Source organism: Trichomonas vaginalis, chromosome III (assembly GCF_026262505.1).
Source record: "Trichomonas vaginalis G3 chromosome III, whole genome shotgun sequence".
Taxonomy (NCBI): Eukaryota; Parabasalia; order Trichomonadida; family Trichomonadidae; genus Trichomonas; species Trichomonas vaginalis.
Window position 1 is genome coordinate 18,927,848 of NC_067205.1, and position 22,194 is coordinate 18,950,041.

Below are 22,194 nucleotides of genomic sequence, written 5' to 3' on the forward strand. Positions count from 1 at the left end.
TTACGAATATACAACTGCTGTTTCTTATGGAAACGTAGGTGAGTTTGGAGAAGGTTCTTCAACAACAGTAGATATTGCTTGCGACAGGTTTCATATAATTTCTATTGACAACTCATTCTTATACGTGGAACAAGACATTGAAATAAAACCTTCTGCCAAGTTGTCTGACAAGAAAGGTTGCAATGGAATTTTCTATGTCGGATACCAATATGCTCCAGAAGTTTTCATGGGATATAAGATATATTCTAACTCTGACTTAGTTCAAACAGTAACATGGGCAAACTATGAATGGTTCGCTTTGAGAAACTCAGTACAACCACAAGCTAGAGAACAAACAGACCAGTATGCAACTATTGAGAAAATAAGAAGACTTGACCCTAACGTTCCAGGAGTTTATGTTAACCTTTCTGGTTCAGATGGAAATGCAGTAACCAAAGTAAAATTGAAACTTAGAGTTCCTTTGTCATCTTTCCTCATCTTCAGGTTTTTAAGATACTTGCCAAACTGGGCAGGAAAAATTTCTATCGAACTTACTCCAAGCAAAAATAACTTAGTCATTGCACCAACACAAGACCCATTCACTCTTACAGACGTAGTGGGAACAAATAAAACGTCATTCGCCGACTTTTGCAAAGACAAAGTTGACTTAGACTTTGGTTTCTCAAACCTCAACACTGAAGTAAACTATTATTTCAATGCTGCTGGAACTGCTTGGGACCCAGTTAAGTTCACATGCGAAAAGTTTGAATGCAAGAGAATAGAAAGCAGACTTGCAGTCTATATGTTGGACCCAGATATTTCAAATGCTTTAGCTGCCAAATATATTGCAGTTCCACTTATGTTCCCTATACACCAAATATCTGTCAAAGACTTTGCAGGTGAAGTTGGAAACCAAAGTGCTGACCCAGGTGCAAGAACAGATATTGCTTTAACAACTGCAATGAAACATGCAGATACTATGTTTGTACTGTTCAGACGAACTATAAATGACTATTCTTGCTTCTACAACCCTGGTATTAAATACCATATAAACATAGATGGCAAATACTATCCAAGAGAAGAATATTCTACAGTTGAGGATATGAGGTCATACAACTTGACATTAGATGCTATGAACTTTAACAACAACTTCACAACAACCATTAACCCTGAAATGCAAAGTTCTATTATGCCATATGTGAAAGTATGGACTCATACAGGAGGTCAAAAAACTCAATATACAAATGGAGACCGTTCAAACTTTTGGCTTGGCATTCCATTTGCTGACTCAGAAGACTTTATGGGTGGTATTTTCAACTGTTGGTACAGTTCAAATACAATATACTGGTGACAGAGACGGTCCAGATGAATTGAAAGCAAAGAAGTTTACAAAACCAATAGCACTTTTCACGGAAGATGCTCTTTTGAAAATTCGTTCGATGAAACCTGCTGGGGCTCCTCAGATTGGTATAACGACAGCTTCCATCGAGCAGATTTTGGCAGCAGGTCAGTAAGTTGTTCTTGAACTGACTTCTCTCCGTCAAATATTGACAGTACGCCAGTTTTGATATAATATTGTATTATAAACTTACCTTTAGAAATATCGGTCAGTTTTGTTGTTATATTTTTGTCTGCTTCAAGAACTTTCACCATTTCAGTTATACCAACTTTCTTTGCTTTATGAAAATATTTTGGTTCAGCAAAGACTGCTATTCTATAACATTTTCCATTGTTTGTATAAAGAACTACTCTGTCAATGAACTTGTATTGTTTGTGTGTGTAAACTTTGTTTTGCTTCAATTCGAAGAGATACTCAAATACGTCCATCTTTTTATTCTAAGTAAAATGTCATTTCCGAAAAATAGAAGCGTAAGTGTTTCAAAAGGTTTAATGGCGGTGGCAGATGTGAAGTTAAATTCACCAACTCAAACAAACAGTCAAAGTGTTGTTGTCAATGTCAAAGAAAGAGATGTTGAAGTGGGGAAACCATACGAAGACGAAGATGGTATAACAATAGTTCCTGTAAAAGAACAACCAACATATCCTGAAGTTAGCAGAGACTTAAGTTCTGTTGCAGATATTCGAAACGACTACCAACAACTTAAAGACAAACTTAAAACTCAGGAGAAGATTTGTCAGGCTTTGGGTATAATGTTAAACTTGGTTGAGCACAACCCTGTAAAAGTGAACTCATATGTCATCGCACCTCATGAAATTTTGAAAGAACTATTGAAACTTTTGACAGAGGCAGACGATATAAACATCAAAGAAATAGAACCCGACATTGCTTGCTGTGGTGTTTCATATAATGTCATTGACAAGATATACGTTATGAAAGGAGGTGAAACGTTGAACTTAAAATATAGTTTCCCAGACGTCATAAAAATATTTGACGACCACAACATTTCATTAAAGTTTGTTTGCTAAGTAAATGGCAGAAGACATAGTGGTTTATACTATTACGACTAAAAACCCTGAGTCATATAATTCTATAACAACAAACTTACAAAGTCCTCAAGGACGGTATTGTAAACTAACTTTAAACACAATGACGACTAAAGCCTGTTTTGCTCTTTTGACACCAGAAGACTTTGTTGTTGTGAATGGTAAAAAATACTTCTTTGAAGATACTTACTCAGATATACCACCAACAGGTTTTGTTGACTTATTTAATACTTTAAGGACGGATGTAACATGTGCTGCAACTAGAGCAGGTTTCATTATGTTTGGATGTCCGACTGAGTTTAGTATAAACGATATGAGCTATAATACAAAACTTATATCTGGTTTTTACTACCAACAGTTTCCTATAACAGGAAAAGGTGTCATACAAGGAATGTCTGTTCCATTGACTTTAAGTACACCTATTTTATATATTGTTTCAAACTTAGGTTCAAAGTGCTATTCGAATGTCGACAGAAACTACTATGACCAAAAGATACTCATGCGTATAAACAACACTTTCTCTGCTGGTTTGCCTATTGTTCATTCGAATGCAGAGTTTTCAGCTTTAGTGAACTCAAACACTTTAGCAAACATAAACTTAACCTTAGTCGACGCAAACTTTGTTCCTGTAAAACTTTTATGTCCTATGTATTTGTCAATGACGGCAGAAAGTTTCGAATTGGAAGATGCAACTGGTGAAAGTATTGTACTACAAGAACAACTTCAACAACAAATAGCTCAAGAACAACAAATGCAACAAATAGCTCAAGAACAACAAATAGCTCAAGAATAAAAAAATATTTTTTTTTATTTTTATAAAAATGTACAGAATAGACGTTTCAGATTTTTATGACTTCCAAGCGTTCAGAAATATGTGTCCATTTAGAGACTATAACAAAGCAGTCGAGAATTTGAAACGTTTAGTCATTTATGTCGACTCTGCCCCAGAATGTTATGTCATGAAAGAATGGGATGTTGTCTTTAACAAACCAAGAGCAACCATAGTTTCAGAACAAGAATGTAGACAGAAACTTAAGAAAATAAAAGTCGTACAAGTTGGTATGAAGATGTTAGATGCTTGGGATATCTTATTGTCAAAGTTAGAAGATTTTTCAGTTCGAGGTATAAAGTTCTATACACCATCTCCAAACTTCTATTCTATCTTCACTGGATATAAATACGAACAAGTAGAATGGAAAGAAAATGTTATAGAAGCTTGGTTAGACCATGTCAAAGAAATTATATGCAATGGAAACGAAAGAGTCTATGAGTATATCTTATGTTGGTTTGCAAACATCTTACAACATCCAAGTGCTAAGAATGAAATTGCTCTCATTATAATTGGAAAACAAGGAACTGGTAAGAACACATTCTTTACAGATATCTTATGCAAACTATTAGAAGGTTATTCGAACCCTAATATGACAAACTTAGAAAACATCTGTGGCAAGTTTAACTCCTCAATAGAGAATATGAAACTTATAGTTTGCAATGAACTTCAAAGTATAGATACAACAAAAGTTTTGAACTCAGATGCTTTGAAGAGTCTTATAACAGACAAAGTTGGAGTTGTTGAAAGAAAATATAAAGACCAAAGAGTTTGTGAAAATGTTGCAAATTTCATCATGGTTTCAAACAATGCCGTTCCGATGAAGTTAGAAAGTTCTGACAGAAGATATGTAGTTGTCAGAACGTCAGAAGCTCATATGCAAGATACAGAATATTTTGACGACTTAGCAGAAACCTTGACACCTAACTTTTACAACCACTTGTTCTCATATTTCATGACATTAGATATTTCTAAGTTCAATCCAAGACAAATTCCATATACCGAAGAGAGACAAACATTGTTAGAAGCAAACAAGAGTGTATATGAACTGTTTATAGATGAGACTAACTTTGAGTGTTTAGATGAAAGGTCTTTGTACGACTCGTATAAACAATATTGTCAAGAGTATGGTTATATGACAGCTTCTAAACGAACATTCTTGGCAAATGTCAAAAATCTTTTAGACATACAGAACGGCGTATATACAAAGAAAAATTTTTCTGAGTAAATTTTTAAAAAATATTTTTTTATTTTATTTGAAATGTACGCTGAGTTTGTTGGAAAAGACCTAGATAACGAAAATAGATATGCGCTATTCTGGTTAGATTGTCCTTATGAAATGTATGAAAAAAAGGCTTTATATGAAGAATATAGAAAATATTGTCATGAAAACGATATAAGACTAAGCTCTAGAGAAAAATTCTATGCTGGTATAAAACATCTTTTCGAAGTTCGGAATGGCAAATATAGAAAGAAATAATTTTTATGAGTAAATTTTAAAAAAAATATTTTTTTATCCGATAGAAAAGATGACGAAATATATTTCAGTCAACAAATATATGTCAGGACTTAAAGAAGAACTAGACCCATTCGCTTATTTGAATGTTTACTTCTACCATTTTGAAAAGTCTACATTTGACAAAGTTTGGAACATCGAACCAGTTAAGTTTGCTATTGTGACTAAAAATGGTGCGAAATTTGAAGACTTAGACATAGAAGGTTTGTTAGCAGTCAAAGAAAATTTTGACAGAAGGTTCTCAAACCTTAAAGAAGGCAAAGCATACAAACTTGTTATACCTTATGAACCAAAGAAAGCAGACGACTATGAATATTATGAGTCTAAGATAGTTGAAGTTCAAGGTAAATTGGGTAAAAAGATTTTAGAGTCTAAACCAGTGTTTACTCCTAAAGAGGAAGAGAACATTGACATTGACCCAGAAATGTTCTAAAAATAAAATTTTATTTTTACATGTCAAATTTCTTTTTCTCTGGCTCTGGCTCTGGTTCTTTCTTCTCTTCTACTTTCTTTTCTTTCTTTTCTTTCTTTTCTCTCTTCTTCTTCTTTTCTGGTGGAGTTATGTCAAATTTCTCAGAACCATATTTATGTAAAAGTTCTTTGTCCTTTAATAGCTCTTCTATTCTGTTTTCTATTTCATCTTCAAGAACAGCGCATGTGCCTTCTTTGCATTCTAAGAACTTTTGTTGGACTTCATCTTTCCAATCGGCGTCATCTCTGTCAACAAGTCTGTCATTGACAAACTTAAAGACTTCTCTGCCTAATGTTTTATGGTTCTTGTCATATTCCCAGAAACAGAACTTTAGAACAAATTCACCTTTCTTGTTTACACTATGTAAGATTTTATGGTCGACAGATGTTTTGCTGTCGAAAAGCTTGTCTCGAATATAGATAGCGAAATCGCTAGACATTTTCAAAAAGATAAAATTTTTAATTTTTCTAAAAATATGTTAGAAAAAAAGTTTGCTGACATTGACAAAAAATTTGAGAATGTTTTAAACAAGAACAAGAGGAAGTTAGAAAATGCTCAGATAAAACCCATACATGACAAGTTCCTATTTGCTCAGAATGGTATAACAGGTCTAATCGCACCACCTGGGTCGGGTAAGACTTTCACTTATCTTAAAATGGCTGCACAACAACAAGAACTAGATGAGAAGAACCCATTCTATGAGTTAGTTGTCATTTGTAGTACTTCTGGTCAATTTGACCAAACCGTCAATTCGTTCAAAGATATTATAAAAAAGTCTAAGTTAGTATGTATAAAAGACTCTGAGTTGTTGGATTGGATAAAGAAGTACCAAAGAAGAGTTTTGAAGTACAATGCTATAAATGAGTATGTCAATTCTAAGTTTAAAGACCCAAATGAGGAAATGCAGAGAATATTAGAGAAGAAACACTTCAGAAACAAACAGAAAGAGATAGAATACATTTCGAAGAAATTGCAATCTTACGATTGGAAGACTTACCCTCATAGATGTCTTCTTATCTTAGATGACTTTGCTTCTCATCCTTTGTTAAAGAACAGAGAACAAGACATGTGTCGAATTCTCAAGAAGCTCAGACACTTTAACATTTCAGTTGTCATTTGTGTACAGACAGCAAAGAGTTTAAGTAAGGATGTAAAGAGAATACTTACTGACATTGTACTTTTCCCCGGATTGTCCGAAGACGATTTCATGGAACTTATGAAAGAGTCCATGGCAGGTAAGTTTGACAGATATGAACTATGGGAGAAGTACAAAGTCATACAAGACCCTCATACTTCTTTCAGAATTCATATCTACGCAAACAAAGTTCAAATTGTAAAAATTCAAGCTTGAAAAATGTAAGTGTTTAGTCTTAGTCTGTTGTGGTGCTGGGGCTGTCGGTTCTTCTGGCTTTGGAATGGACTCGGTTGGTGGTACGTCGGACATTCGTTTGTGTCCTGTCGGAAGGAAGAGTTCTTCCAGTTGTCAAGAAATTTTTTTCCTGTCGGAAGGAAAAACTTTTTCTGTCGGAAGGAAAAACTTTTTCTGAAGTTCGACCAAAAAGTTCTCAATTTTCGAAAATTTGAATGGTTTACGGACGAACAACAGGAAATTTTTTTCCAGTTGTCAGGAAATTTTTTTCCAGTTGTCAGGAAATTTTTTTCTTGTTGGAAGGAAGGACTTGGAATGTTGGAAGGAAGGACTCGGAATGCCAGAAGGATTTGACAAGACAATTTACCATCTAGAGCTACCTGAGCCATCTGAAGTCAAGACCAAAAATAAATGGTTCATTTACTCTGCTTGTTTGAAGTTGTCAAAATACTCTGTTATTTTTTCCTTTAACAATGGCAAATCTTCTTTGAAGGTAAGTATTGTACAACCTTTAATATCATAGTGTGTTTGAGGTAACGTATCTTGAACTATTTGTTTCACATCTTCATTTGGGGTCATTGAAATCGGTAAGTTTTCGCGATAGAACCAATTTCTGTCAGATTTGTAAATCTTAGCAAGGTCGTAAAAGCTTTTGTTGTTTCTTCTGACTAAATGCAACATAACCATATCTCTGTCTTCTTCATTTTCCATCTCTTCAGTGTAAATCATATACTTATAGTTCTTTTCCTTTCCTTTTGGTACCGAACGTGGTATTCTTTTCTGTATGTTTTTGTCTTTTGCTTCAAGCTTGTTTTCCATCTCTTCACGTTCTTGTCTATGAATTTCATCTAACATCATGAAATATAACAAGCATAGCGAGGTGAAGCCCACATTGCAACAGCATTTACAAGAAGTCTATGTACATACCAACCTCTCAAACCATTTGGCAAATTTGACGATTTTCGTACGGAAATCTCGACCCTCGGTTTTCCGAGGGTCGCAAACATATGAGGAAATTCTTCTAAAAGTTCTTTTGTCTGTTGGTTTTCAAACCAATGGTATGCTTGCTTTGTAGAACGAAGAGCATTCAAAATACTTTGCATTTGGTACATATCGTCTTTGACCGAACGAATGAGACGGAGTTGTTTGTTAAACTGTATGTACTCATATTCTTCATTTATAGCTTCATGGACTATAACTGTTGTTGTGTTCTCTGTTGTTGACATTACTGTCTTTACATACAAAATAAAAAAATAAATAAAAATAAAACTAACTTTATTTTTTTTAAGTTTGGTCATCCTTCACTATATGACAAATATACTATATTTTACTTAAAAATATGCAAGCGGCTCATAGCTCAGTGGTATGGGCTACCTCGCTACAGGCGTCGAAGACCTCGGTTCAAATCCCGATTCGCGCAGGTTTTTTCCTTTTATGCAGTGAAATTTCATGTACATAGGTTACTTTGGTGTTAGACCCTAGTGAAGAAAATAGAACGATATAAGTTTACATTTGTAAGGCTACTTTGGTGTTAGACCCTAGTGAAGAAAATAGAACTATATAAGTTTACATTTGTAAGGTTGGACGATAAAATTTACTGACTGACGTCGGACATTGTCTTGAAAAAGTAAAAAGACTTGTCTTGAAAAAGTAAAAGACTTGTCTTGAAAAAGTAAAAGACTTGTCTTGAAAAAGTAAAAGACTTGTCTTGAAAAAGTAAAAGACTTGTCTTGAAAAAAGTACGGGTATCGTCTGAAATCAAGACCACTGTTCTCAAATTTGAGAACTTGACACCAAAAAATTTCTTGAAAAAGTCAAAGACTTGTCTTGAAAAAGTAAAAGACTTGTCTTGAAAAAGTAAAAAGACTTGTCTTGAAAAAGTAAAAGACTTGTCTTGAAAAAGTAAAAGACTTGTCTTGAAAAAGTAAAAGACTTGTCTTGAAAAAGTAAAAGACTTGTCTTGAAAAAGTAAAAGACTTGTCTTGAAAAAGTAAAAGACTTGTCTTGAAAAAGTAAAAGACTTGTCTTTGAAAAAGTAAAAGACTTGTCTTGAAAAAGTAAAAGACTTGTCTTGAAAAAGTAAAAGACTTGTCTTGAAAAAGTAAAAGACTTGTCTTGAAAAAGTAAAAGACTTGTCTTGAAAAAGTAAAAGACTTGTCTTGAAAAAGTAAAGACTTGTCTTGAAAAAAGTAAAAGACTTGTCTTGAAAAAGTAAAAGACTTGTCTTGAAAAAGTAAAAGACTTGTCTTGAAAAAGTAAAAGACTTGTCTTGAAAAAGTAAAAGACTTGTCTTGAAAAAGTAAAGACTTGTCTTGAAAAAGTAAAAGACTTGTCTTGAAAAAGTAAAAGACTTGTCTTGAAAAAGTAAAAGACTTGTCTTGAAACAATGACCGACATAGACCCAGCAGATGAGGCAATCTACCTTATAGAGATAAATGAGCTAGTTAGGAACTACCTGAGCCATCTGAAGTCAAGCGAAAAATAAACGCTTTACATGTATTTTTCAGCAACTTCGTCAAATAATTTTATAGCACTATCTATCTCATCTACTTCAAACGTTTCTTACCTTTCGTGGGAGCACCATACATTTTCTCAAAAACTTCAAGCAGTTCTTTTCAGCAGCTCTCATATCATTTACAAACACAACCTTAACTCTATTGACTGTACTGTCATATCTTTTAGTTATATTAAATGTTCTTCCTATCTTATATCTCTTTGTATTGAAGTCCTTCGGTTTCTGAACGATATAAAGTAAGCCTTCACTGCAACGTTCAGTATCGAATGAACCATATGTTATGAAATTATATCCAACAACTGGGTCAATCCAGAACAAAACTAGTGGTATAAGACTTTTGTCTATAAGATATGCTGTAGTTCCATGAAATCTTACCGATATCAAAAGCTCAGGATTTCTTGTCAAAATTTTCTGACTAGAAGCATTTCTAACCCAGTCCTTTGCTCTCTTTCCAGATGGTGTTAAAATGTCTGACAAAGAATATTTTTTGTATTTCTTTGAGTATCTTACGTTTAAATCACCAATTCTAACCATTTTGGTGTCATTGTCTATCTTTCTAACTGTTTCAAACTCAGTGTTTGACATTTCCTGTTCTTACATACAAAATAAAAAAAAATATTTTAAAAAAACTAGCTTTTATTTTCTATCTTAAGGAAATTCATGAAATTTGGTCATTTTTCAGCAAAAATATATTTTAGGGTAGAAGGGTAGATATAACCTGTTTTCTACCCTCATTTCTACCCCATATGTCCTTACTGAAAAAAGTATGTGTTCCATATGCCATTTTACTCAGAATTTTGTTGCTGAATTCAATAAAAATATATTTTAGGGTAGAAGGGTAGATATAACCTGTTTTCTACCCTCATTTCTACCCCAGTTATTTTATAAGCGTTTTACATGGTAAACATTGTGAATTCGTGAAATTCTAAACAATTTCGTAGCTTCAATTTCTTCTTTTAGTACATCGAATGTTTTAACGATACCGAAGGTTTCTTTATATTTCTTCTTGACGTCAGATAGAAGGAAATCTTCTGCTGTTGGATAGTTTTGTTCAGAAATTCTAACATATCCATTTTATCTTCTGCTGGCTTTTCTGCTTCTTTCTTTAAGTCTGCATAGTCGTTTCGCATTCTTTCTATCTCTTTGACGGAGTAGTTATATTTCCTAATTGCTGCTTTACATTTAGAACATTGCGGGTTCATTTTTGCGTTATATTCTGAAACCTTACCTGCTAAAACAACTAAGGCGTCAATGGTTTTCTTTAACTCAAACATAGCGGGTCTTATTTGTTCATTCCATACCTTACCTCTTCTATCTTTATCTCTTATTTCCCAAACACATTTTGCAACTAACGAAACAAAGTTGTCGTAGGTCTTAAACTCCCCAGATTTGTATATGTCAGAGATGTTCTTATATACCATATCGCAATCTTTGTCCATGACTTTGTGGTTGCAATGAAATCCAAGAAACTCATAGTTTACCTTACGTATGAACTTCTTTATTTCTACTGAGTCAGTTGCTTTGACTTCTATTTCATCGAATTCTGGAATAGTAAGCTTTTGTTGTTGGATTTCAGGAAGTTTAGGTAAATGGTCAATAATATCCTGCATTTCATAAAGATACTGTTCATTTGTTTCATCTTTTGCACTACAGTCTAAATCTCCTTGGAGAAGTTCTTGCTTTATCTTCTGGATTTCTGTTTCGAAAGTATATGAAGAAGGAATGAAGCTTTTCATCTCTACTAACATTGAAGTTGGGTTCATGACTAAAGAGTTTGGTGCTGTTGTTGCTAACATGTTCTTACAATAAAAATAAAAAAATATTTTTTTAAAAAAACTAACTTTATTTTTTATTTCGGGAAAATTCATGAGGTTAGAAAACATGTACGAAGAAGTCTTGACAAAACATTTACGATGAAATCATGACAAAACATTTATGAAGAAGTCTTGACAAAACATTTACGAAGAAGTCATGAAAATTCAAGAGGGTAGAAAAGAGGGTAGAAGACAGGTTAGATCTAACCTTCTACCCTAAAATATATTTTTGGGTCATTTACTCACAATATTTTTGTACAAAACGACCCCAAACTTTTAACTTCTTTTCTGCAGCTTCTAATGTTATCTTAGCGAGTTCATATTCTCTAAATTCTCTTTAAATCTTCTTGTTCCCATTGGTCTAGTTCGTATGGCGAGTCTCTATAACCAGAACATATCTCACGTTCATGTTCTATTTGTTTTTCATGCATTTTTCTAACTTCTTCTTCAAACAAAGGTTTTGCATTCTCTACTGTATCTTCAAGTTCTTCTTCATCTAACTTCTCATGAACTTTCTTGTCTATGGAGTCCATAATTTTTCCAACTGCTATACAATATTTTGGAGAAGCCCACATTGCTATATAGTTTACAAGTCTTGGGTCTACATACATTCCTCTAACCTGTTTGATTTCATCCGGAATTCCTGCTTGAAGTTTGTATAAAAAGCAACCCGCCGTTTTCCGCGGGTTGGTATATTCTTCACAAAATGCCTTAAAATACTCTTCCCAGGACTTATTTTCCAACAACCTTCTAAAGTCTTTCCCAAACTGCTGACATATCTTTGTTACATTTATATAACCATCCTTGTCTCTACGTAAGACTTCAATACCGTTGTAAGTGCCTTTTGTGAATGTTTCGCCATTAGATTTGTTCGTGAACGTTTTTGCTTCGACTGTCATTTTCAGTTCTTACAATAAAAATAAAAAATATTTTTAAGTGGCTTAACCGTCGGACATCCGTTTGTGGCTTAACCGTCGGACATTCGTTTGTGGCTTAACCGTCGGACATTCGTTTGTGGCTTAACCTCAAAACAAGCATTTTGTGAAGAATATACCAACCCGCGGAATTCCGCGGGTTGCTTTTTTTATACAAAATTCAAGAGTTTTGCGTGTTTTCTACGATGTTGTCAAAATGTCGTGTTGTCACACTTTTTAAAAGAAGTTAAAATGACCGAGGCACATAGGCACATAGGCACACCTAAAAAACATCTAACCAAAACTCATTTTTCAATACTTTTTCAGCACTTTTCCGTAGTTGTATATGAAAGACAATTCGAGATAAAAGTCATAGTACAGTGGAATAATATGCTGCACACCGTTTGTTGTGAACCAAACTTGAAAGTCAGAGAAACTGTTACTAGGTGGTTCGTAGAATTTAGAAGCAAAGTCATAAAAGTCCTTACCGATACATAGAAAACTGTTGTTGCTTGAACTGAAACTTGCATGACACATGACATTTTGAGGGTCAAACACATTTCTATAAACTGTCAAATCTGTTGGTGGGCGTATAAATTTAAACGGACCGTCAGGTGGTAATGGTTCGTTCTGGTTTAGTAACCGAAGAAATTGTGCCCAAGAACGTTTGTCTACTCCCCAATATAAAAACTCTGTATCTCTTGGAGGGTTAATTTCAATCTTTTGAAATGAAACTGTGGAGTTCATCTTGTTATATTCTAGTTTCAGATAGTATGTTCCATTTAGTAAAGAGTGGTATTTTTCTTGAAATTCCCAGTAGTATTTGTTTATTTGAGTTTGGAAGTCATTTAGAGTTTTCTCAAGACTTTCGTCTGAACGAATTGTAAAGATTTTCATTTCGTCAAATTTTTCTATTAGACCATCAGAACCTTTATACTGACCATGAAAATATACTGCGAACATGAAGGCGTTCGTTCTATTTGAAAACAAAACTCTTCTAAATCCTATTGCCTTTGCATCTGAAGGACTTTGAAGCCAACGAATTGGATAGTCGAACCTGTAAGCTCCGGATGAAATTTCTTCATCTGATATAGTCCTACCGGCATTTGTGAAGATATAGTCTAACGGTTTTGTATCTGCTACTTTTGTTCTTTGTTTTTCAACCTGAAACATTTAATATATGTAAAAATATACTGTTTTAAAAAATGTTTTAAAATGGTATGCCATTTCATATTTCTCATCTAACAAACATGTTGTCTGACTGCTTGAGGGTTATGTTGGTACCATTCGAACTTCACGCTTACAATTCCTTCAATTGCATTCAAAATGTCTGAGTCGGAGTCAACCATTTGTTCTCTCTTTGTAGTCTTGAAAGCGTCAAGAAGCATTGCAGCTGTTGTGACATTGCCATGTGCATAGTAAATATGACCATCTAAATCTGTTACGGTTAGTCTGAGATTGTATCCTTTCTTATTTCCATCTTGTATGGCAGCAAGTACACCCATGAAGCCTTCTTTGTTCTTTCCTTCTTCAAAATTTACTGTAAAGGTTCGACCAGATGTAATTTTACTTCTAACCTCACGATACTTTTCATATGCATATCTTGTTCTTTCCATGGGAGCATGTGCGTCTTCACCTTTTCCTTTTTTCCTTCTCAAAGGATGCAATTGTTCGTCATGTTTCCAGTAGAATCTGGCAAAGCCGTCGTGTCCTTCAACTTGAGGCTCACTAACATTGAAAGGCAAGTTCATAAGACGTTCTTCTTCTAACCTCTCTAGTCTGTTTGGATAATTGGCGCGTGCTGTTTCAAGGTCCATTTCGTAGGTCAGACCAGCCAGTTTGTCATAGACTTTTATGGGTCTTCCCTTCCTATATTTAAACTTCTTTGAAACTTTCCAACCATATCTTTCTAACTCTGCTTTTATTCTAGCAGATTTTCTATCCATTCTATATGGGGGCATTTTTATAAAAATAAAAAAATGTTTTTACTTTACTTAACATAGCCACCAGCTACCAAAAGTCTTTGACGCCAACCCATACCAGCTAATGAAGGTTGACTTGGTTTAGTTTGGAAACTAAACTTTGGTTTTGGTTTATCTTCAGTTTTTGGTTTTTCTTCTTCTATCGGTTTTTCGTCACTTTTCGGTTCATCTGACTTTACCTCACTTGCAGGTATGGTTGTGTCGTCAACATCTTCATAAATATCATATGCCATTTGTTTTTGTTTTCCTTTCAACTTTTTGTGTTTGTTGTAAAGTTTAGAATATTTTGACTCTAAGTCAATGAGATGTTCTATAATGAACTGTTGGTCAGTGAAGAATACCTTCCCATCTGTTGTCTCGAAAGCTCCTTCAGACTTCAATATTTTATTTGTGAGAGTCTGTTTCTTTTTTGAGATACTAGCCGTTCCATTTCTATGAAAAGTGACTTTATAGTTAGGGTTTGTATTTCCAGACCTGGCACTTTCTATTATTGAATTTTTCTCTTCATCTGTAAGTTCTTTGACAGGTTTTGACAATGGTTCTGAACTTTTTGTTTGTGGTGTCAAATCTACCGTTTCAACTTCTTCGGTCATTTCATCTCAGTAAAAAATTTTAGTTTGTTTTGTTTTCAACTGGTTGTTTAGGTTTTTTAAGTCGGTCTAAAACTTCCTGAGGTATAGGAGGACTTGACAAACACGTGGTTGTGTAACTGCTGGAAGTCGACAAATCCATCTTGAACCCATTTGTCTCAATGCTGTATTGTTCATTTCATCTCAGTAAAAAAATTTACATTCCCCACGTTTGAGGTGGTTGCGGTTGGTTGTTGTTTACCCATTGTTGTGCATGGTTATATCCTCTGTTAAAGAATCTTTCACCTTGGTCCATATAGTGCCCTGCTTGGTTATAGTAGTCATTTGCTTTGTTATAGTAGTTTCCTGCTTGTCTTCCTACATTGTCCATCCATCCTTGAACTTTTCCTCTTGTTTCAGGATTTGGAATAAGATTTGCTGCATCTCGTGCTACCTCCCAACCTTTCTGTACAGTTTGTATAATAGGTTGTGCTTTCTCTTTAAGTATACCTAATGTACTCAAAATCTTCCTTCCAATTCCAAATGCACCTCTAGCTATTGTTCCCACTGCGGGTAAAAATCTGGATGCAACTCCTGCTAATGCGCCAAATAAACCCATTTCTTATGGGTTAAAAATGACGAATTCAAACAAGGACCCCTATGTTTCCAAGGCAACAAAGAAAGCACTCATGGTAAAAATCTTTAGTTCAACACCAAATGCTTGGTTTATGGATATCTTGGAAAACATTCCGAGAGTTAGAACAGATGGACCACCATACTGGCTAATATTTGTTGGTCAAAACACAAGATACTGTGAAGCCATACCATTATGGTCCAAAATATTTTAGATGTGAAAACTGCTTTGACAATATTCGTTGACAAATACCATCCAACAAAACTGACATCTGACTATGAAAGTTCTTTCAAATCAGACGATATTAAAAACTATCTGCGTTCAAAAAATGTAAACCAATATTTCATTGTCGACCAAAACCATTCTGCTCTTGGTGTCATTGACGGTTGTATAAAAATGTTAAGAGACTTAAACCAACCACAAGGTGGTGAGGTAGATGAAATGTCATATGACGACAAGTATAGACACTTCTCCATGGCAAAGATGAGACAAGTTTTAAATATTTACAATAGCCGTAAACAAAAAGGTTTGGGAAACCACTCCCCCGAAGAAATGAAAAACAACCCTGACTTAGAGAAAGACTATATATTTAATAGTTTAGTCAAAAGAGACAAACAAGAAAGAATGCCGGGCTTCAAACTTCAGAAAGGCGACAAAGTAAAAATAGAAATACCTAAACGCGACCCATATGAAAATACTATTGACTATGACAACAATGGGAACTCGACAGGTACTCACATTCGTGTTCGTAAAAATAGAAGAAAGTATACAAGAGAATATTATGAAGTTTTAGGCAAACATGGCAAAATGTACAGACTGCAAGCAGAAGATAAAACTACTATTGTCAGACCTCGTTTCAAACTTGTCAAAGTTCAAGGTGGTATACTTTCAAAAACAGTTCCTAACAAATATAAGACAACTCCTGACGAATATGCTAAAGAAGTTGAAAATGACGACTAAGCATTTCTATACCATGCGTAAACTGTCATGTAAGGTGGCATGTAGTCTTTACTTTGTCCCGTTGTTTGCGTATATCCTGAAACGTTATGTGTATGGTTTCCATCTCCCTGAGTGTCACTCCAGTAACAATTTATAGCAAACTTAACGTTGTCTTTAACATCATATCCTTTACCTTTTGTCATTCCTGACCAATCCCAATATCTATGCTTATGCCAACCTGCTTGAGATGTACTTAAATCTATGTAGTGACTGTGTGCAGGTAAATTTTCACCTGAAATCGTTTTACTTCCACCTGTTTCCTTTGAAGAGTTTGCACAATACAAAAACCTGTCGACTATTTGAGTCCAAGTTCCAAAACCAAGTACTACTTCTGGTCTGGTAGAGTTCATTGACGTATAAATAGAACCTATAGGATATACTGTTTGAAGTATTTCTGTCTTTAATGTTTGAAGCTCTGTTTTGTCTGCTTTTTTATATAACTTTTCTTCAAGTTCATTTACGTCAGAGATGCTATGTCTATGATATTTTTGTGGGTATGTTCCTTCTGTCCATGCGAAAATACGTTCTTTTGTTGCATCTACATATCCTTTTATCCATGTCGAGTCTGCTTTTGTATTCCTTAACTCTGTAACACCTTTCTCAAGCTCTTTCAACTGTTGTCCATCTTCCATTAAACCTCTGGTATGACTTGAAACCGTTTGTGTCAACATATCTACAGTTTCTTTGTCGGCTTTAAGGTCTAAACACCCTGAAACCCATCCTGTATCGGCTTTAGTTTTTAAAATCTTTGAAGTCCGTTCATGGTACCATTCAACCCTTTCTTTAATTTCATTGTCTTTTTCATCCACATATTCCTTATCTGCCTTCTTATCTAATGCACTAGCCACACATGCTAACTCATCGTTAACATATGTTTTATCTGCTTTCTTTTCAACATCCTCTTTCGTTGCATATGTTGCATCTGCTCTGTCATGTTCTTCTTGAACTTTTTCAATGACATACTCTTTGTCAGCTTTGTTGTCAACATCTGCTTTCAAAAGAAGTTCTTTTATAGGCTTCTCGTTTAAAGTTCCTTTTGTTGGATTTACACAGACAGTATGGTTCTTACTGTCTTGAAACAGAAACTCATCTGTCATTGGGTTTATCGTCAGTTTTAAGTTTCCTTCTTTCAATGACTCAGATATCTTAGAATAGTTTGAAAAGTTTGTTGTGTTCTTATTTAGAGCTTGCAAAATGAGTTGTCGGTTGTGTTGTATTTCTCTCATAGACGCTGTTTCTTTCGACATTTTTATTCTAGATAAAATATGCTTTCAATAGAAAAAGAAAATTCAAGAGTTGCTACAACTAAACCATTAGATGAACTTTTTACGAATGTCGGTCAAAAGTTTGAGACAGAGACCGTAAAGCATGAAGGCTATCGTTTTGACTACCCATTGAGATGGTTAAGAGACCCATCCGTCACAAAAGCTATTGGCTTTCGTAGAATGAAGTTCATTTCAGAAGCCATACATGGTTTCCCATTTACGGTCGCTTTTGAAATTCGATACTATAACAAAGAAAAACATACGTATGAGAAATTTGAACAGGGAAAACTTTTACAAGTTAGTTTGCTTGTAAACTTAGAAACAACTCTTCAAGCTTTTCAAGAAAAAATAAACGATATCTATCTCGAATATGCAAAACAGTACAACATTGACGAAGGAGAGTACCATCTCGATATTTTTATATGACAGGAAAAATGCAACTGTTAAAATCAATAGAATAGAAGACCTTGGAGAAGACGTTTATATTTCTACAAAATATAACAACTTGGCATGGTATAGATTTTTGAGGATGTTAAATCAGCCTGCAGAATATCCAGTACACCGGACTTTTATGAAGTCGAAAACCCTAATGGAACATATGAAAATGTTTTCGACTCAGATGCTATTATAGTTCATGCTTCATTTTCTGGTGCACAAAACTCTTTTTTATGCTTGGCAAATGACTTTTACGAAAAACCTACAAAGCTATATGAACCACCGAGTGGAAGTATTTCAGACTTTCAAGTATGGTTTACTACAGATGGAAGAAAGAGAATAGTTCCATTATACCATGCGTTTTACTTAGAACTTAGTTTCATATACAACTACTATCGAACGGTAAAAATATAATTTTAATATGGTTGAGGTGTTGGATTTGGTTGCCAACTAGACTGTGGTGCAGGTTCAGGCTGTTGTATAACAGGAGCTTGTTCTTCTGGTTCAGGGTCTTTAGGTATAATACCAACAAACTGACCTACTCTTTTACCAATATTTTTGACACCGTTCCAAATTCCTCTTCCGACAGATTTTATTCCATTCCATATACCTCTTCCAACTCTTCTGAAGAAGTTTCCAATACTACTGAAGAAACCCATTTTACTATATGTAAAAATCTAATGTCCACCTAGTCTCTTACGTTTCCTGTTGAGTTCCATAGCATTCTTTAACTGGAGCTCATACATTCTGTTTCTCCTCTGGTAGAAAACATACTCTGGGTCAACTCCTGTGTTCGCGTCATCTGCATAGAGTTGTTTATATCCCACTTCAGGGTTTGTATAAAACTCTTTCCATCTCATATTTGCATACCATGGTGGCAAACCTAACGCAGCGTCATTTGACATGGCAGTTTGCATTTGTACATCTGTTGGCACTTGACATAGTTTGCCATTGCAGTTTGTATTCTAACTTCATTTGGAATATTCTCTGGGTTTGGTTGTCCAGGTTGCTGTGCATTCGCTAAGTTCTGTGCGTCCATTTAATATTAGATAAAAATATCTCTTACGAGTACATATACTGAACATTTGCAGGCATTGGTTCATCTTCATATTCTCTGTACTTTTCTGCCACGTCAAATAAATAAATGACACAATGGAAAAAACCTAAAACAAGTAGTCCTATTTCAAACCACATTTACTTACTAATAAAATTTCTTTATTGTGACACTTTCTCCAGTTTATGGACCTCTCTCATATTCTATCTTGTCATATATAAACTCATAGTCATGTATGTCCTCTAACCATCTCATAACGGTTTCCAAACCACTTTTATCGGATGTAAAGTAAAAGCATGGACAGTTATGTAAAACGTCTAAAGTTCTAAAGAGTCTCTCAAAGTCCAGTCTACTTGGTATTGAAAATCCATGTGTTATAGAACGGCGGGTCCACTATAAAGAAACATTTCCTTGTCTTTATATTTTTCATACAAATCTGTCAATGACATTCACAAACTCTATACCCTCAATATATTTTTCTATGTCCTCTTTTGAAAACATTTGTATAGTTAAGATATAAAACTTTTGACATAAGTGTTTCAATGTCATGAACTCTTATAGCACCACTATATAATAGTCTAGCAGAATATACTATCCCAGTCTATATATTCTGCTTTTTTCAAAACCTCTCTCACAATATTTTTCTTATCTAATGGTATACGTTCCATCTTACCTATCTGAATCTTTTCTTTTAACTCACTCAATATTTTGTTTGTGTCTGGAATATGTTTGAGACGGTCCATATAGTTGTCGAAGTCATTGCATATAATCTTTGAGTCTGGGAATATTATATGGCACAAATGGGATATATAGAAACTTCCACCGAACAAATCTACAAATGTTAGACCATTCGGTAGTTTCTTAAGTTCTCTCAATATAATATCTTTACATCTACTCTTATTTCCAAAGAACGGTAACGGTGGTTTTGTAAAATTCATTTATATATAATAATAAAATGTTTTTCCCTGAAAAGTGACAGAAAAGTGACAAAACATGAAAACATATATAATTTGTGAAAAGCGACACATTATAATAATGTTTTCGACCCAGAAGAAGGCTTCTTCCAGAAGCAATGGAGGAAGAAGAAGAGTCCTCCGAATAAAAACTTCATTTATACTAAACATCAACATCAGGGCTAGAAGGCACGAAGTGCCTGGAAGCCCCACTGCCTTTTTTTTTTTTTTTTTTTTTCGCCAGTATCTCAAATTTAGATCAATGAATTTTTTTTAATGCAGTTACTCACAATTTGTTTAGATATATTTAAGAACTGATAGAATTATATATATATAAAAAAAAAAAAAAAAAAAAAAAAAAAAAAGGTAGTGGGGCTTCCAGGCACTTCGTGCCTTCTAGCCCTGAGGATGTTTTGTCAAGACTTCTTCATCGTAAATGTTTTGTCAAGACTTCTTCGTAAATGTTTTGTCAAGACTTCTTCGTAAATGTTTTGTCAAGACTTCTTCATCGTAAATGTTTTGTCAAGACTTCTTCATCGTAAATGTTTTGTCAAGACTTCTTCGTAAAGACTTTGTCAAGACTTCTTCATCGTAAATGTTTTGTCAAGACTTCTTCGTAAAATCAGACAAAAATAATGTTTATGTTAGAATGTTAGATCTAACACGTTTTCTAACATGTTTTCTAACATCGTAGAAAACTCATGATTTCATGTAAATGTTTTGTCAAGACTTCTTCGTAAATGTTTTGTCAAGACTTCTTCGTAAATGTTTTGTCAAGACTTCTTCGTAAAATCAGACAAAAATAATGTTTATGTTAGAATGTTAGATCTAACACGTTTTCTAACATGTTTTCTAACATCGTAGAAAACTCATGATTTCATCGTAAATGTTTTGTCAAGACTTCTTCGTAAAATCAGACAAAAATAATGTTTATGTTAGAATGTTAGATCTAACACGTTTTCTAACATGTTTTCTAACATCGTAGAAAACTCATGATTTCATCGTAAATGTTTTGTCAAGACTTCTTCATCGTAAATGTTTTGTCAAGACTTCTTCATCGTAAATGTTTTGTCAAGACTTCTTCGTAAAATCAGACAAAAATAATGTTTATGTTAGAATGTTAGATCTAACACGTTTTCTAACACCTCTTTTCTAACCTCATGAATTTTCATGAACTTTCTTTACAAAGTCTTTACGATGAAGAACTTTACAAAGTCTCAACAAAACATTGACAAGAAAGTTCATGAGAAAGACTTTACAAAGTCTTTACGATGAAGAACTTTACGAAGAAATCTCAACAAAGTCTTTACGAGAAGTCTTGACAAAAATTTACGATGAATCATGAGTTTTCTACGATGTTAGAAAACATGTTAGAAAAACATGTTAGATCTAACATTCTAACATAAACATTATTTTTATTGAATTCCGTATGAAATTTCATGAGTTTGTATGTTTTAGACCATGTTAGAAAACATGTTAGAAAAGAGGTTAGATCTAACATTCTAACATAAACATTATTTTTATTGAATTCCGTATGAAATTTCATGAATTTGTATGTTTTAGACCATGTTAGAAAACATGTTAGAAACATGTTAGATCTAACATTCTAACATAAACATTATTTTTGGGTCATTTACACTCATTACGATGAAGAAGTCACAATAAAGTCTTTATGAAGAAGTCTTAACAAAGTCTTTACGAAGAAGTCTTGACAAAACATTTATGAAGAAATCTCAACAAAGTCTTTACGAAGAAGTCACAACAAAACATCTGTCAAAAACCGCTTTTTAACTTCACTTAAAATGCCACGTAAGCTACGTAAGAATATACGTAAGAGGAAGAGAGCATTGAAACATCCAATAGTAAGACTGACACCACAACAACAGTTGCAACAACAAATGCTGAATGACCCCACTATGTTGCAACAAATGTCAAGCAATCCTATGCTTTTAAACCGAGTTGTTGGTGCACAGAGTGGAGGTTAAGAGCGGCACTTTTAGCGAAAATGGCAGGCTATGGTGGAGCTGCAGACGGAACAGCATATAACCCTCAAAGTCAAATGAATTTGAGTTCAGGTTTGTTTGAACTGTAAAAGTTTTCTGACTTTAATTTGCTTCAACTTCTTTTTTTATAACTCATCTCTATCCTATATGTCTTCAGGTTTTGTTTTATCTCTTATCTTCTCAATATTTTATATGAGTTAGTAATGGTTTTGTTCAAAATTTATGACATCTTTGTTCCACTTTGCTACTTCTGTGGCTTTTTCTGACAACTTTTTTCGCATACTCCTCGTATTAGTTCTTTCAGTTGTTCTTCTTTCTCTTTATTCTCTCCGTTAACTCAGTTGAGTTTCTTTGTGTGTCTGTCATAATTCTTAGTTTCTTTTTCGTTTTCACTTATCTTGCTTCTGTATGCTATGTTTAACTTTTGACTATCTGTTATTGATTTTG

The 22,194-nt window shown here is 34.1% G+C and overlaps 13 protein-coding genes and 2 pseudogenes across 15 annotated transcripts, besides 1 other annotated feature; 6 read left to right on the forward strand and 9 right to left on the reverse strand.

The window, feature by feature from the left end:
• Positions 1-17,164: part of a mobile genetic element that runs on past the window's edge.
• On the forward strand, positions 1,825-2,277 carry TVAGG3_0727880 (protein of unknown function, DUF4106 family; the record flags this gene model as incomplete). Its single annotated transcript, XM_051244386.1, has 1 exon — positions 1,825-2,277. A coding segment is annotated over one exon (453 nt), but the record flags the coding sequence as incomplete, so codon positions are not given.
• Positions 2,411-3,188, forward strand: TVAGG3_0727890 (uncharacterized protein; the record flags this gene model as incomplete). Its single annotated transcript, XM_051244387.1, has 1 exon — positions 2,411-3,188. A coding segment is annotated over one exon (778 nt), but the record flags the coding sequence as incomplete, so codon positions are not given.
• TVAGG3_0727900 (uncharacterized protein) lies at positions 3,246-4,327 on the forward strand (the record flags this gene model as incomplete). Its single annotated transcript, XM_051244388.1, has 1 exon — positions 3,246-4,327. A coding segment is annotated over one exon (1,082 nt), but the record flags the coding sequence as incomplete, so codon positions are not given.
• On the forward strand, positions 4,813-5,081 carry TVAGG3_0727910 (uncharacterized protein; the record flags this gene model as incomplete). The annotated part of the gene is made up of 1 exon (XM_051244389.1): positions 4,813-5,081. A coding segment is annotated over one exon (269 nt), but the record flags the coding sequence as incomplete, so codon positions are not given.
• On the reverse strand, positions 5,226-5,680 carry TVAGG3_0727920 (uncharacterized protein; the record flags this gene model as incomplete). The annotated part of the gene is made up of 1 exon (XM_051244390.1): positions 5,226-5,680. A coding segment is annotated over one exon (455 nt), but the record flags the coding sequence as incomplete, so codon positions are not given.
• TVAGG3_0727930 (protein of unknown function, DUF4106 family) lies at positions 5,897-6,592 on the forward strand (the record flags this gene model as incomplete). Its single annotated transcript, XM_051244391.1, has 1 exon — positions 5,897-6,592. One exon carries the CDS (start codon positions 5,897-5,899, stop codon positions 6,590-6,592), a length of 696 nt encoding a protein of 231 aa, XP_051090978.1.
• On the reverse strand, positions 7,218-7,836 carry TVAGG3_0727940 (annotated as a pseudogene). Its single transcript has one exon. A coding segment is annotated over exon 1 (619 nt).
• Positions 10,488-10,921, reverse strand: TVAGG3_0727950 (organellar and viral DNA polymerase type B; the record flags this gene model as incomplete). The annotated part of the gene is made up of 1 exon (XM_051244392.1): positions 10,488-10,921. A coding segment is annotated over one exon (434 nt), but the record flags the coding sequence as incomplete, so codon positions are not given.
• On the reverse strand, positions 11,178-11,838 carry TVAGG3_0727960 (annotated as a pseudogene). Its single transcript has one exon. A coding segment is annotated over exon 1 (661 nt).
• On the reverse strand, positions 12,274-13,026 carry TVAGG3_0727970 (uncharacterized protein; the record flags this gene model as incomplete). Its single annotated transcript, XM_051244393.1, has 1 exon — positions 12,274-13,026. A coding segment is annotated over one exon (753 nt), but the record flags the coding sequence as incomplete, so codon positions are not given.
• TVAGG3_0727980 (uncharacterized protein) lies at positions 13,095-13,670 on the reverse strand (the record flags this gene model as incomplete). The annotated part of the gene is made up of 1 exon (XM_051244394.1): positions 13,095-13,670. The coding sequence occupies one exon, from the start codon at positions 13,668-13,670 to the stop codon at positions 13,095-13,097; it is 576 nt and encodes a 191-aa protein (XP_051090981.1).
• TVAGG3_0727990 (phage tail repeat-like family) lies at positions 13,844-14,428 on the reverse strand (the record flags this gene model as incomplete). Its single annotated transcript, XM_051244395.1, has 1 exon — positions 13,844-14,428. One exon carries the CDS (start codon positions 14,426-14,428, stop codon positions 13,844-13,846), a length of 585 nt encoding a protein of 194 aa, XP_051090982.1.
• On the reverse strand, positions 14,622-15,023 carry TVAGG3_0728000 (uncharacterized protein; the record flags this gene model as incomplete). The annotated part of the gene is made up of 1 exon (XM_051244396.1): positions 14,622-15,023. The coding sequence occupies one exon, from the start codon at positions 15,021-15,023 to the stop codon at positions 14,622-14,624; it is 402 nt and encodes a 133-aa protein (XP_051090983.1).
• A 138-nt stretch (positions 17,165-17,302) lies between the features above and the next one.
• TVAGG3_0728010 (uncharacterized protein) lies at positions 17,303-17,694 on the forward strand (the record flags this gene model as incomplete). Its single annotated transcript, XM_051244397.1, has 1 exon — positions 17,303-17,694. A coding segment is annotated over one exon (392 nt), but the record flags the coding sequence as incomplete, so codon positions are not given.
• Positions 17,695-18,153: 459 nt separating this feature from the next.
• TVAGG3_0728020 (serine threonine-protein phosphatase family) lies at positions 18,154-18,396 on the reverse strand (the record flags this gene model as incomplete). Its single annotated transcript, XM_051244398.1, has 1 exon — positions 18,154-18,396. One exon carries the CDS (start codon positions 18,394-18,396, stop codon positions 18,154-18,156), a length of 243 nt encoding a protein of 80 aa, XP_051090985.1.
• Between the last annotated feature and the right edge of the window lie 3,798 nt (positions 18,397-22,194).